The sequence below is a fragment of the Bombus huntii genome, chromosome 14, assembly GCF_024542735.1.
Source record: "Bombus huntii isolate Logan2020A chromosome 14, iyBomHunt1.1, whole genome shotgun sequence".
In the NCBI taxonomy this organism is placed as follows: domain Eukaryota; kingdom Metazoa; phylum Arthropoda; class Insecta; order Hymenoptera; family Apidae; genus Bombus; species Bombus huntii.
This window is the reverse complement of record NC_066251.1, coordinates 2,758,947-2,774,823: the sequence shown is the minus strand read 5'-3', so window position 1 is coordinate 2,774,823 and position 15,877 is coordinate 2,758,947. Positions and strand designations below refer to the sequence as shown.

The 15,877-nt window shown below is 35.7% G+C and overlaps 2 protein-coding genes across 3 annotated transcripts in view; both read left to right on the top strand.

The window, feature by feature from the left end:
* The window catches only part of LOC126872763 (enhancer of split mgamma protein-like), a 36,622-nt gene extending 30,578 nt beyond the window's left edge, over positions 1-6,044 (top strand). For both annotated transcript variants that reach the window (XM_050632889.1, XM_050632888.1), the window contains exons 4-5: positions 4,166-4,441; positions 5,131-6,044. In XM_050632889.1, the coding sequence (XP_050488846.1) occupies positions 4,166-4,441; positions 5,131-5,490 (636 nt within the window). In that variant the 3' untranslated portion in view covers positions 5,491-6,044. The remainder of the gene's footprint in view (positions 1-4,165; positions 4,442-5,130) is intronic.
* A 1,614-nt stretch (positions 6,045-7,658) lies between these two features.
* On the top strand, positions 7,659-14,298 carry LOC126873449 (phenoloxidase 1). Its single transcript, XM_050634298.1, has 9 exons — positions 7,659-8,004; positions 8,386-8,578; positions 9,024-9,247; positions 9,485-9,687; positions 11,295-11,712; positions 12,062-12,190; positions 12,314-12,638; positions 12,906-13,135; positions 13,564-14,298. The coding sequence occupies exons 1-9, from the start codon at positions 7,894-7,896 to the stop codon at positions 13,807-13,809; spliced, it is 2,079 nt and encodes a 692-aa protein (XP_050490255.1). The 5' UTR covers positions 7,659-7,893; the 3' UTR covers positions 13,810-14,298.
* Positions 14,299-15,877: the final 1,579 nt, after the last annotated feature.

Sequence of the window (15,877 nt, the reverse complement as noted above, 5' to 3'; positions counted from 1 at the left end):
CTTTGTCTCTATATATTGCCGTGAAATTGCTGAATTCAATAGAGATTCTTCAGTTTGTTGTCCCCTTTTTAAGATGGTCAGAGGAAATCTGTCGTATGTAGAGCGTGGAGTTTTCTGCGAATTCGTATTTTGACGAGTAAACGAATAAACGAGAGCTAAGTAAGAATTTGTTTCCCATCGATAAGAAGGATGCGAAGAAAGTATCTTAATTATAAACGATAAACGATATTTTATTAGATTCTCGATAGGTGAAAATTATTATATAAATTACAGAAGAAGAGAAGTTCATTTCGTCGCAAAGTGGTCGAATTTCCAATAGTTCGCTATTTCAAGCTCTACTTTCAAACGTTCTGGAGAAATTTACCTTTCATCGTCGTGTTACGCACACGCGCGAAGGAGAATGTTGCGATTTAAAAATTGCTCTAATCCTCCTCTAATAGTAAATGATATATACGAGAACAATATTTCATTACAAAGTCTTACAAACGGAAGAAAAGAATTTTTTCCGCTATATTTCTCTTTCTTCTCTCCACTTCAAATCGATTTCCTGAAAAATTTGCTTTTCAGATGCCGACGATCCGTCTCTCTGAAATGAACAGCTACAAATTTTACGTTCTTATGACAGTTGGCGCACGACAATTTCGTCTAAGATACACCGAGTGTCCTCTTCGCTTCGGTTTATCCGATTTTCGTGTGGAATCGACGCGACGTTAGAACTGCTCTGGTAAATTTATAGAAAAATAAAACGTCATTTTACGAAGTGGTAATACCGGTGCAACAAGTTTGCTTAAAAACCCGCGCAAACCTACAGATTGCAATTTTGTAAACGTATCAAGCTGTTATCGGAATCGTACGAAAACGCAACGTTCCTCTACATTTGCCAAGTTGATTACATTTTTATCGCGGATGAAAATTACTCGGCATTTTACGCCGGTTCCGACAGAATCGCCCATGGAATAGCAAATATCGAGATCACGCCAAGGTTTAGCGATTTAATGATAGCTAATTATACGCTGGGGATACATCCACGCAGTTTCTATGCGGGACAGTTACTTTTTCAATTCACGAGTACCTTATAAAACTTTCGTCCAATTAATTTTAGCATTTTTCATTTTAGTTGAAAAATAGTTAATTGCAAGGCTATCATGGTCCTTTTATAACGAAGCGATGTGAACGTTCAAGAGTAGTGGCGTTTCGTTCAGCGAAGATTATGTACGGCCGTAAGGCTGATAATTTGAAACCATTGGAAACAGAAGAAGAATTAAATAAATAGATAGAATTAAATAAACCGTGGCATAGAGGAGGAATATCAAGCTTCGAGGGAAAAAGAAAAGAAAAATAAATCGAAACGATATAGTAACGAAATTCGTGTAAAGAAATATGGAAGTTGAACGTGAAAGAAGACGCTCGTAAATTATAGAAATATAAATATGGAAATTTGTCGAATGAATTAAGATTGTCTACCTAGGGTAAATAATTTCAAATGCAGCGGCAGTGTAGCTTCTGTCGTAGTCTTCCGCCATCTGTACAAGCATCCAGTAACTTTCACACGGGTTCCCATCTTTACCATTATACGATATTCTTTAAAGAAGGGGATTTTTTGCGAAACTTCTTTTTATAAAACAATCGCATACTTCTGCTTCGCAAGCCTTTGTGATTTTCTAATCTTAATATTAATCATTTAGCTCCAGAAGAAATCGCTTAATTCGCCGTATACGTATATATAATGGCAGCATTTTCAAAAAGAATTTCTCACAGTTTTCCTCTTACTTTCCGAGTAAATTCACTTCACAGAACCTCTTCGCGTATTTAGAGCTCTTTCTTAAACATACGATCACCAAGATCTGATTTATTCCAAACGTATTTCCAAAGTTTATTTGTCGATTAACACGAGCCGGTTACAATTTCATCTGCATCGCTGACACGAAAGTTCAGAAGCTTATCGGTTTGTCGTACTTGATATTATTCAAAGATGATATCGCAATCAGGGCAATCAGATTCCTTCATCGTTCCACGTTCGAATCACAAAGCGTGAACTCTCCACGCTCAGACGCCTACGTTACGCCATTGAAATTCAAATTCGTCTCGGTTCTTCTGTCGGAATGATCGCGTTAAACAAATACACGTGGCTTTTTACATTCGATCGTGAGATAGCTGGCCGTTTCTGATAATCGATTATATCTTCGCTAGTCTATCAAAGACTCTTTGGAGCGGCAAAAGTCTGGGAAAAGGCTGTGGAACTAGAATAATTTAGAAAATACCACTAAACAAAGCGGGGTAGAGTTGAATGAAAATTCTTTCAAGTTCCCGATGCGTATCGAATGACAGTGGAAGGAAGAGAAACAAGCATTTGGTCAAATTATCGCGTATAATTGAATCGAACGAACAATTTCTTTTCCCGCTACGTTTTTGTTTACTCTTCGAATAAAACTCTGTCCCGTTTTTATCTTTCCCTATGGAAAATTATTCATCGGTGAGAAGGTTATTCGACGATTTAAAATCTACCTCGTAGGAACTTTCTTGTCGATCGTAAACGTTGTCGTTAAATCTCTTGGAAGATAATCGCTTCGTTTAGCTTCCACGAGATACTGTTGATATAAAGCGTTCGTTCTTCGAAATCAACGTGGTCCCACAATCGGAACGTTTAAGGATCTTCTCTGTAATAATATCAGCACTTTTGGTAATCTTCTTTGGACGATGATGGATGATGATGGTTGGAACGCCAAATGGAAGATTCATCATGGAAAGAACAGGTATATCGGATAATAAATGAGAAAGCAAAAATTGCTGCTTCGATTTTCATTCACCGTGTTCACGGTACCGTTTCCTCTGCCTTGTTAATTCACTTCACATATCGCTAATAAATTTCGAGCAAAATTCTTCCTGCTACCTGCATAATTATATCTTACGGATACCTGAAATCTCGTACTAACTTTCAAATGTTTATTGCTCCGATCGAGATTTATTCCGAGCATCAACTGTTTCATTGAATATACTCGAAACGATTTCTATTTCGGATACTGTGAAACTGATCGTTTCTTTAATTTAATCAGTTTCGTAATTGCGCAGAGAAAGCCAGATGAAATTCTGCAGACTGGTCAATTGAATATCGTATATTATAATATTAATTGATAAATTATTACCGAAAACGATCGTGAAGTTTGTTTAATCGGATGTCAATTAAAATTTCGTTCCAATAAACGCAGTTTCACTGTATTGCACCTACTTCTATATTACCCAACTTGGCAAAAGTCGAATAAATTTGCACAGCGGTAAAATAAAAAGTATTAACTTATCGACTCTTAACTTGTCAATTTGCCAAAAATTAACGTCATTGATCGGTAAATTATAGCGAAAGGCGAGCCGAAAAACACAATTCGCGATTCAACTGGACGATCCTACAATATTCGATATTCGTGTTGCGACATTCCCTTGATTTTTATCCGGCCGAATGAAATTGTAGAATATCGAAACGAGAAGGATATTACACCTATATTATCCTATTATATGTGAACTCTTAACTTGTCAATTTACCAAAAATTAACGCCAAAAATTAAAATTAATCGGTAAATTATAGCGAAAGGCGAGCAGAAAAACACAATTCGCGATTCAACTGGACGATTCTATAATATTCAATATTCGTGTTGCGACATTCCCTTGATTTTTATCCAGTCGAATGAAATTGTAGAATATCGAAACGAGAAGGATATTACTCCTATATTATCCTATTATATGTGAACTCTTAACTTGTCAATTTACCAAACATTAACGCCAAAAATTAAAATTAATCGGTAAATTATAGCGAAAGGCGAGCCGAAAAACACAATTCGCAATTCAACTGGACGACCCTACCGTGTTGCGACATTCCCTTGATTTTTATCCAGTCGAATGAAATTGTAGAATATCGAAACGAGAAGGATATTACACCTATATTATCCTATTATATGTGAATTCTTAACTTGTCAATTTATTAATATCGTTAATCGGCGAATTACCTCCAAAGACGATCTTAAAGTTCATTTAACCAAACGCTAATTAAAATTTCGTCCCACTAAGTGGACTGTATCCACTGTATCGTATTTCTTCATAATCAAAAGAACGTTCATGAGCTTAGCTCGGCCGGTATACGGCTCAAACGGAACCTGAAAGGATTTATTGATTGCAGACGGAGGGGGAGGACATCAGCAAGTTGGAGAAAGCGGACATTCTGGAGCTGACGGTGCGCCATTTACAAAGGCTACAGGGCTCGCGATCTTCTGGATTGTCGGGCACGATTACGAAGAACGAAGAGGCATCGGCCGAAAGTCGATGGCTGTCCGGTTTCGGGCATTGCGCAGCTGAGGCGTACAGATTTCTCTCTGCGGTTCCAGGTGAAGGCGCGGAAAGGTTAGCGAGACACCTCGCAGCTGGCCTTCAAAAGAGCCGGCAAACGAATTCGACGGTAATTATCTCATCATCGATGATCGGAAGACAATAAGGCGAAAGTGGCCAGACCCGTGAACATCACCGGATAATTCATCGTTCTTCTCACCGAGATTGACACCATCGCGTGTCCTGTTTCAGTTTTTTTTTCCACGTGTGCGTGTTACTTTGCCTGCCGGTCAGATGAAATTGCACGATTGGCCAGCTTTGTAACTTGTCACTCTATGTAATTTCCCTGTGATTAAGATTATTCCGAAAAATCGTGTCAGCTGTAACACGTTTATTTCGTTTCTTTTTCGCGTCAAATTTCGTCGATATATTCTACTTTTCCGATGTCGAGAATCTTACACCATCTAAGTATCACAGACGCATATACAGTTCCGTTCAACCGTATCAACAGGAACATAAAAAAATGTGTTATCAATTTAATTTTCTAAAGTTGAAATTATTTTCAATTATATTTTAAAAATACATCTCGTTCGTTTGTATTGAATTGGCAACTAAGCAATCACTTAATTGCCAATCCAATAGATCGCATTTCATTCTTCGTCGTTGATCTCGTATATTTTGTACGAGAAAAATATCTTGCCACATTCTTTCATAATTTCGTCAATTTTGTAGACGAAAAATCGAAAATCACTTGTACTCTTTGCTGCACTTGCAGTTTTCTAAACTAATTTATCATGTTGCTTTTAATGTTTGCGACAGCTGAAAACGAGCATGTTAACCCAAACTTTGGCAAGTCTGGATCTCACTGCTGATATACTGGCACCTTTGATTACAAATTCCGCTAGGGAGAACGTCCAAGTAACGTCTTCCAATCAAAACGCAATGCCGTGTCGTGGAGTAATACACGAAAAAATCGTCTTGAATATTTCACCTGAATGCGACACCACGGTGACCTTGGAAAATAAGAAAAAATTGAATACGAGATGCCGTTCTCACGCGAAAGACTTCACGGAAGAACGAATGGCGAAGAGAGTTAAAACGGAAGTCAAAGTCGAGGATGACGAAGAAATTGACGTGGAACGCGTTGACGAAGCTGACCCTATGTGGCGGCCTTGGTAGTTTTAATAAAACTATACGTTAACAGTTGTCTTAATTTATATTAAAGTTATGTAAATATAAAGTTCCAGGATGCGTCATTAATATAGCTTTAAAAGATGTTTGTTAAGTTTATATCTACACTAGTATTAGTACAGTTTTACTTAATTAACAATCTGCTGTTTAGATTGTTGGAAAACCGGGAAATGACTTGGCTTTATTTCAGTTTGCGGTTGGCGTTAATAATTAAAAAGTTGATCGAAAATCGTAAACAATTTTACGTTATTTTATTCCAACCGATCAATTTTATACGAATTTCATTACTTTCGATGTTTTGAGATTATGAGTGATACAGTTATACATATACAAAACTATAGTGAGTATGAACAACATACTCCAAGCAGAGCTAAAATGAAAATTTACAAGAGATATGCATATATTTTGTAACTATTTAATGCGTTTAAGAATTTATTTAGAGACTAAGATATTTCTTGTGTTATCAATGTTATAAGGTAGTTTAACAAAGTAATTTAGCTTTTTACCGAGTGAAGATATTAATTATTCTATGTTGAATCTTACTTACTTCCTATTCATCTTTACTGCATTATCTGTACTGTTACATTGTTTACCAGTATGTCACGAATCTTTTATTACACCGATAAATTAATGTTAGTTTGTATAATTTATTTCTGATATTAATATATTAAAAATGTATTTACTTCTGTTTTTATCGTATTTATGGACGCGAAACATTGTATCTTAACGAATAGTCGATCTCATTGTTTAGAATATAATTTGCAAATGCACAAGATAATCATTTATAGACGGATAAATTAATTTTCCTATTATTCAAGACTATCTTTTACAAGAAACATTTACAATGACATTAGAAAAATTGTATCCTAAATAAGGAAAATAATTAATTCCATACTCTTTAAAGTGAAACGCGATAACGTTTATACGAGGAGAAAGTATTCTATCTTAAGAAAAAATGTCATATTTTTTAAAACATAATCTACAAATATTTGTAAGCATTACTATTTTTACTAATTCGTGAACGATAAAAAATTTCCAATTTTTATTTTGTACCTTTTTTTCGATCTGAGAGGTATAACGTGTTTAAAACACATACGTATGCACATTGTGATAAATAACATATAATTATAATGATTTTTTTAATGTTTAAAAAAGTTCATGGTAGAAATGTTTACGAAGTACGCGGACTTATCAAAAAATAATTACCGTTATAATAATATCATCGTATTTAAGAAATAGGTAATATATTTATGTTTCCATTTATAGATAGGTCTTTTAATATCATATTCGTTAATTATCTGCTATTAGATACTCTTGTCTTTCAATTACGAGTAACGACTAATTACTATTTCGCAAGAACATGTTTCAAGGCTGATGTGCACCTGTAAACAGCAATTTTAACGTACAATTGTGATAAATCTTTTTGGTACTTGGCTTTAATATAATTAATATATCACATGTTAAATATTCCTACTCTTAGGTAATAACTATATTAGTATCTACTATGTTATTATGTAACAATAAAATGTCCATAAAAAATGGTCTTCCTACATGAAATGATAGGAGCAATAAAATAAAACAAAATCATCTTGTAAATAAAAAATATCGGAAATACATATTTATATAATCCTATCGCGCTTTTCCATTCATTTCGATCCAATTGTGTCCTTTTATCGTTAAGGAATTCCACAGGTCTGAGAATATTAAATTATAGTTCAACATTCGATGAAAGTCTTTCTCGCAACATTGAAAGTGTTTTTTATTCGATGAAATAAATTTCGTAACAAACTGTCATCGCAACTATCTATCATTTTTGCTTCAACAAGACTCAAATCAAACTCGTCGTATCGTTGCTATTTACATCTACGATACTATATTAATTTGTTATCGTGTTCGTATAATATATATTTGAAATATGATTGCAACGAAATATAAAAGAAATATTTGTAATCTAGTTGTAAACGTCTAAGACTAATCGCAGTCCATTTCCTTCAAAAACAGGAAAAACGGGATTTCTATGGTCAAGAGTAACAGCGTATTAATATCTATCACTGGACAGTACAGATCTGTGTGGGAAATCTTGCGGTTTTTAACGAAACCATCGTATCCTCTCGAGCTTCTATATAAAGCTGCGAGTGATTGCAATCATCAACAGTTTCTAGCACAGAGGCGTTAGTCGTTCGAGTCGTGACATTTTCCTTCTACTTTTTCCCTATTCGATCGTCCATAATAATCGAAGTTTTCCACGAGTTTCACCATTTCGTTAAATACTTGTCACACGACAAATTCATAGAAAACGTATATTGATTAACGCGCGGCGCGTAAAATTGCCATTAGTTGCGTTTCTTTCGTTTTTCTCACCATTATTCAATCCTAAAATTACCAATCAAAATGTCGACTGATAAATCCGGTATTTTGTATCTATTTGACCGACCTGCCGAACCAGTTTACGTACCTAAAGGCGAAGATAAAGTCGCCTTTGATATTCCAGCCGCTTATTTGGTAAGTACTACTTTTTATCGGATTATCCGTTATTTTTAAATTATTTAAACAATAAATGATAATATCTTATTCGCGTGATTGGCAAATATCCGATTATTAGTTTGTTCCTGTGTCTTAAATAAATCTCGTGACAACGATGTCACAATGATCATACATATGAATTTTATAGACTAGAAAAACGTGGTAAAATACCATCAAAATCCACCAATGGTTACATTTCTATTCTTATAACGAAAAAATTAGATTTGAATGACGATTCCCATTATCTTTCCTTGATACGTACATTTCGAAAAATATTGCCTCAGATAGCTTAAATTATAAATAACTCGTAGAATTTACTCTTCTTTTCACGATTTTATACGTTTCCAATCATCTACACAGCCGGACAGGTATCGTCCTGTCGCTACCCAAGTGTTCAATCGGTTCGGCGAGGATACAGATTCGAAACTTCAAGTGAAGCAGATTACACTTCCCGATCTTACTATCCCGATGCAACTTGGACGTCACCAGCCATTTTCGCTGTTTATTCCAGCGCATCGAAGAATAGCTACCCGGTTAATTGACATTTTCATGGGTATGTCACTGTTTCTTCATTTCTATAGTTTCTTATTTTCTTGCGTATAATTTTTCAAATAAAATTCAAGAGTCGTGTATTTCGTTAATTATACTAATAGTTCTTCACTATAACGAAATTTAAAGTGCGATCTATCCATTGCGAAACTGTTTATTCGCTAAAATGCAATTATAACTTTTGGAAAGATGACAACTATCCGCGACAAATTCGTAAATCGGTGTGTACAGCCCAAAAAAAAAAGGAAAATATTATAAAGAAACGTAGTTCATCCAATACAATTGACACTCGTTTAATTTCGATCGTTAATTAAACTGCAAAATTCCCATTCAAAATTTACAATTCGAAATTTACGTTCGAAATTCATTATCAGAGAAAATGTTAGCTAATGAAAATTAGTTCCTAATATCGTCGATATTTGTTTCTAGTTTTACATCTTATGTCGCAGGTATGCGGACGTACGACGACTTTCTGTCGGTTGCGGTTTATTGTCGAGATCGTGTAAATCCAAACATGTTCATTTACGCGTTATCAGTGGCGATACTTCATCGTCCTGACACGAAGGATCTCCCAGTACCTCCATTGACCGAAGTATTTCCGGACAAGTACATGGACAGTTCGATATTTAGCAGGGCCAAAGAGGAAGCTAATCTGGTGCCCGAAGGTGCCAGGGTACGTGAAAGCATTTTGTCATTTGCAGATTCGTCAAATGATTACATTCGATAACTGACGTGATTTTAACGAGCAATTGCAAATAACTGTTTGGACGTCAAAGTAAAATCATACGACCATCGTCCTCATTTTTCACACTTTCCTGACTTTTCTGACAGTTTCCGTAACAGTAAATAAATCCAATATTATTTACATGTTTATTTTATTACTCTAACTAAGTGTTTTTCTCACGTGTAGGTTCCAATCGAAATTCCAAGAGATTACACAGCATCGGATCTGGATGATGAACATCGCGTAGCTTATTGGAGAGAAGATATTGGAATCAATCTTCATCATTGGCACTGGCACTTGGTATACCCGTTTGAAGGTGATATGCGCATTGTCAACAAGGATCGACGCGGAGAACTGTTTTACTACATGCACGAACAAATCATGGCAAGGTAAATGCATTCTTTTTTCTTTACATAAAACCTGTCAAGTCTCAATCGAGGTTTATTAAATCTCACATAAGTGTATTTAGAAATATACACTAAATAAAAACCTAAATGTATTTTTTCATTTCTAGGCTACGAGTTTACAAATAGTAGTATCAGTGTTATGTCTAGACAAAGGGATCATTTAATGTTTGATTTTGCTACTACCGTTCCTATATTGAAAGATCATCGCAATTTTGTCCTCTTTTCAAGTTTCTCGTTAATTTTGACCGTGTCGTTTAAAATGTTGCCTTCTAACGAGATTATACAATTTAGAAGTTACGTGTGCACCTACGTGTAACGCGAAAGATCAACAAGGAATGTTAGCTCTTTACAAAAGAATTACAAAGGATAGGGTGTTTTATTTCTCGCATTTAAAAAATCTAAAAGTAGCTACTTTTTATTGTTAATTCAATGTTCTTATTCGTAATTACAGCCTATAACACTTCCGTTCATACTGACGTAGCGTTACATCCTCCAATTATATCTAACAATTGTAATGATGTAACCGATGCGATTGTATTTTGATGCATTCTCATAAAATGATTTATCGTTGGCAAGGTAAAAACTTAGTGTATCGAAGCTGCGAACATTGTTACTTCAGATAAAGACATTTCCAATGAGAACATGTACTTACTGTACGTATTGGGTTGGCAACTAAGTGATCGCGGATTTTGTCAATAATGACACCACCCAATACGAACCACGATATTGAATTTAATTTAAACTGATTAATTTTCCATGCACGAGTGTATTTTCGCATTTTACGCGGTTACATTGAATCATTTTTGTCCACGCTCTATTTTGTTTTCACTAAATTACTGCAAACAACGTTAGTAAAAAAGAACATCGCGTTTCATCGCATCGTCTTTCGTTCTCTTTCGTTTCTATTTGCTTTTGTATATTATAATACATATACAGGGTGGTTGGTAACTGGTGGTACAAGCGGAAAGGGGGTGATTCTACGCGAAAAAAGAAGTCGAAAATATAGTATAAATTTTTTTTTTAATTTTCTTTTCTTCTCTTTTTTTTAAATTTTTCCATCGAGACAACTATCTACAGTGAGATCCGTTATATAACGTACCGCACGCGTACCGAGCGAAAATTCAAAGTCGATTTTCTCGAAAACAAAGCCTCGAACGACAAATTTTTATTTTATATTTTCGACTTCTTTTTTCGCGTAGAATCACCCCTTTCCGCTTGTACCACCAGTTACCAACCACCCTGTATATTTTTATATCTGTGTGCAATGAAATATTAAAAGCACATTACCCAGATTTTCCGAATTTCTCGTCATCTCCATGAGCCACTGCACCAGCAAAGTTGCTATGGTCCCCCAAATTTCGTGCGTCAATCTTGCTCTTATCTCAGCGAACAACAATTCGCAACGTTTCAAAGAGAAGCCTAACGCAAAATCGTAACACCGATTTGCCAATAAAACTTGCCTCATATTTGGTTCAAACTGAAGGAATTTTTTAACGTCAGAAAAAAATTTAATTAGACCAGAAATTACCGAGAGCGCGTAGAAGAGTTAAATTCGTCATTGATAGATAATAAACGTAACATTTTTTCAGATACAATTGCGAACGCCTGTGCAATAGGCTTGGACGAGTGAAGCGACTGCTTAATTGGCGCGAACCGATTCCGGAAGCTTATTTCCCGAAATTAGATTCTTTGGTTGCAAGCCGAACGTGGCCAGCTCGGCACAGCGGTGCTATACTTCGTGACATCAATCGACAGGTTGATGAACTAGACTTCGACATCCAGGATCTGGAAAGATGGCGTGATCGTATCTACGAAGCGATTCACACGGGATCTGTAATTAATGCGAGGGGCGAAAGAATTCCATTGACCGAGAAAGATGGGATCAACGTGCTTGGAAACATCATGGAGGCTAGCGTTCTGTCTCCAAACCAGAACCTTTACGGCGATCTTCATAACTTTGGTCATGTCGCCATTTCTTACATCCATGATCCCGATCATCGGTATTTGGTAAGCACGTTTAGGCCAATAATTCCTTTCTCAACGATTATAATTGGTTATTAGCGACTCGTTAAATAAAATCATAGCTCGAGTTTCATAATATTTGCAATATTTTTATGGCGTTGATCAAAATTATGCGAGCTAGCTCCTATACAGAAGGAATCGATGCGAGTGTTTCACGGTCAGCAGAAAATTTAACGCAGGAATAAGATGAAGCGCAATAATTTTTGTATTATGCGTATCATATAGACAATCTTCCGTGGTTCATTTTCATTTCTTTTTTCTTCGTTCCTTGAGAGAGTAAACGCGTCGAGATTGCAGATTTGCATTGCTATTTTCTTTTCTCTTCTCTTCTTAGGAGACTTTCGGCGTTATGGGTGATTCGGCTACCGCTATGAGGGACCCCGTGTTCTACAGATGGCACGCCTTCGTCGACGATGTTTTCCAGGAACATAAAAACACATTGCCTCAATATACCGTGCAACAGGTATGAAATAATACTCGTATTCATCGTATAATTAAAAACCATGACTTACTGCTTCTTTTTGTTCGAAAGAAGGCCAACTTATGTTCGCCTTGATACATCCAATATATTTTTCGTTCTTTACAGTTGGACTTCCCAGGTGTGGAAATAGCGGATATCAAAGTGATGACTGATCGACAACAGAATGTTCTCAACACATTTTGGACCAAGAGCGATGTAGATTTGTCGCGTGGACTCGATTTCACTCCGCGTGGCGCCGTGCTCGCTAGATTCACTCACTTGAATCACGCTGACTTCACGTACAAGATTGTTGTTAATAATCGCAACAACGGAATACTAAACGGCACTGTTCGCATCTTCATAGGCCCAAAGGAGGATGAGCGTGGTCTACCATTCACCTTCAGGCAGCAGAAGAATTTCATGATCGAAATGGACAAATTCACTACTATACGTACGTTGCTGTATATCGTTAACTTTACTTTTATTCTCATTTCATCTGCTTCCAATCGAATATACTACTCGTTAAATTCCTTCAAATTTTCCCTCAGTTTCCTCGATATCAGATACAGGTTTTTGAAAATATTCTGCTAATCTTTATTCCAATTTGTTCTAATCTTATAATCGAGATACGGTTCGTTAGCTCAATCTACGCATAACGTAATTTTCCAATCTATCGTTGAAATGTTACAATAACATTTCTTCGTACATTTGATCGCAGTTCGTCCTGGACAGAATGTAATTGAACGCAAGTCAACAGAATCAGCTGTGACCATACCATTCGAACGAACTTTCCGCAATTTGAGTGAAAGGCCAGGAGGAGGTAGTACTTTGCAGCAGTTTAATTTCTGCGGATGCGGATGGCCGCATCACATGCTTGTACCAAAAGGCAGCAAAGAAGGTTTCCCCATGGAACTGTTCGTCATGGTGTCCGATTATAAGGATGACGCTGTGAGTGCCGCTTGTCGTTATTTTATAAAGATAATTGAAAAGATGAAACGCCTAAGTAAATAGAAAATTGTTTCCCCCGTTAGATATTATTACGAGTATGGTACTTTCGATATTTTACATAGATGCGCACATTACGCGCATTCCGTGCATTTTCCCACCTTCAAATTCCATAGAGACGCGTAGAAATCTACAATCTAATCGCGATTCGTAAAATTCTATTGAAATTTTCAAGCGCCTCGTAGTTGCATAGTTCTATGTTCCATTCTATCCTTTGTTCTTCTTGAGTGCGTATCTACAGAGATATAAGTTTGCAGAAGAATTCACAGTTTAATAATTTGTCGTGCAAACAGACTGCGGCATTAGAATTATAAATAACGAAATCAAAATTAATCGTAACTATAATCGTTTGTGTTGCTATAATCACGCAGGTTGTACAAGATGAGCCAAGTAGTTGCAAGGAAGCTGTGAGTTACTGTGGATTGAGAGACAAGAAGTATCCTGATGCACGTGCCATGGGATATCCATTCGATCGTCAACCACGTCCAGGCGTTGAAAATTTAGCTCAGTTCCTCACCGGAAACATGGCGGTAACTGAAGTAACAATTCGATTTTCCGACACGGTCGTACCTAGATCTAGATCCGGAAGTACAAGCAATAACTTAGCTTTTACATAATCGTGCGTGTTTATGGATAGTAATTGTACCGTTCTGTTGATTATACCGACGGAAACGTAGAATGGCAATTGTTCAAAGGTTGACCTTTTTATTTCTTACTATTTAGCTTTTCCTTCTATTTGGTATTGCGAAGCAAGTAAAAATAGTATTTCTTCTCTCGTTGTTGGTAATTTCTTCAAACAACAGCTCTTTTTTTTAACCGAGTCATTTGTAATAAAAGTATGCGAACAAATTGTAATTTGCACAGATTGTTCGAATCAATGGAATAATTTTATAATAGAAGAAATTAAAAACTATTATATTTGTTTCGTCTACCGAGAAAGGAAAATTAATGTCGATGACTAACTCTACCTTTTACTTTTTAGTTATACTTTTTTACTTTTACTTTTTACTATTACTTTTAGTTATACTTTTATATTATAAAACACCAAATGTAACGTGTAAGACGCAAAAATAAAAGGCAAAAAAAAAAACAAGTATTTAAAAATACGTAGACAAGTTTCGTTGATTTTAATTACCTGTATCATCTGTCATTAAAAAATAGTTATATTACATTCTGGAATCTGACATTCTGCCAATGTGTGTCATATACAGTGAAATGTGCTTTTTTTATTATTTATTTATTTACATTTTACAATTTGTCCAGTAGGACATTTGGTAAAATATTATAGCTTAGTGATATGGCAATATAGCATGTGGATGGCTACCCTCAGTGGGATACCATCTTCGAATTTGATTGATTTATTTCTTTAGTGTGGTGAGTGTTTGTATCTTTGGTTATGTCCTTTGTGAGATCTGTTGGGTGCTTCCTTTTTAGTCTTCTTACAGTGAAAATGAAAGGTACTATTAAACGAAACATATACTGGCTAGCAAAGTTAAGGATCACGAAACTTTCAATAAAAAATTATCGATCATTGTACTTTCGTCACTTCGTAAAGAAAAATTGCACGTTAATTTACTTGCAACTATTTTAAAACTTTTTACTTGCACCTTGGTAAATTAAATTTCCCCGCAAATGCTTTTACATCAGCAAACTTGAAGTCCTAAAATCTTTACGATCTCAAAAATGGCACAAATTATGTACACGTATCGAAGCTTGTAAATTTCAGTTACCGGTAGACTTTACGACCACGCTATACTTTCCAGGCAGGTATACCACGAATAGGTAGACTAATTAACAACAATTCTTGCCTCAACTAAACCGTTCTGTGCTTCATCGAATAGTATAAATGCAGAGACTGTTTAAAACGAAGCGGAATAAATTCGCTGTAAGTAAATGTTTTATAAAAATAATTAATAAACTGCCATTGTATGAAATTTTGTCTGAAATTTTGTACCAAATCGTATTCGGGGAACATGTTACTTCTATTCCATATATTGTCATACTTTAAGAACGATATCTTGGTCTTCGCGTTTCCTGGTTAATTTTTCCAACTGTTTCGATGAAGTTTCAATTAAAAGGCAGAATTCTTTCTCACGTTTTTCATATTACTAATTTAATTTAGCCATCGAATCCTAGAATAAAACAATGTACGATACGAGCGGTGTTCATCAACTATAGTTCACCAAAATTACAAAACAATCAAATGAAATTATTCAAACTACCTACTGTCGCGGCGTAAAATTCAACGTATAAAATGAAACAATAACTTCAGCGTAACTTACCTCGTATAGAAAATGTTTTCTTAACCCTTAACTGCTGGCGTGGAGTCATGCAACGCGTCAGACATTACACACACTGTCACAATCTCCAATTTGTGCCAAGGCGTATGAGCTAACTATTATACATAGTCCGTAAATTCAAATCAGAATTTTTTACCAAACGATCGCAGAGTTGTGATTCGAAATTCTAATACGAATAGAAAACGCATAGCAGACAGTTAATTTGCATTTCGCTGTACCAATTGAGATGTAATCTGAATCGTTTAGCAATGTTTGCTGAACGTGTGATTAGAGTTAGACTGTCAGGCTTTAATGTGTACCGGCTCTGCAATTAACGATAATCCGATTAAGGCCAATTGGGCACGAGCGCTTGTTCTCGCTCCAATAAAGCTGATTACGAACAGTA

Bases quoted from the DNA above. Each gene is read 5' to 3' on its own strand.
- LOC126873449 (XM_050634298.1), top strand. From the start codon at position 7,894: ATGTCGACTGATAAATCCGGTATTTTGTATCTATTTGACCGACCTGCC. The intron at 8,005-8,385 runs GTAAGTACTACT...TCATCTACACAG, and splicing joins ATATTCCAGCCGCTTATTTG to CCGGACAGGTATCGTCCTGT. The intron at 11,713-12,061 runs GTAAGCACGTTT...TTCTCTTCTTAG, and splicing joins ATCCCGATCATCGGTATTTG to GAGACTTTCGGCGTTATGGG.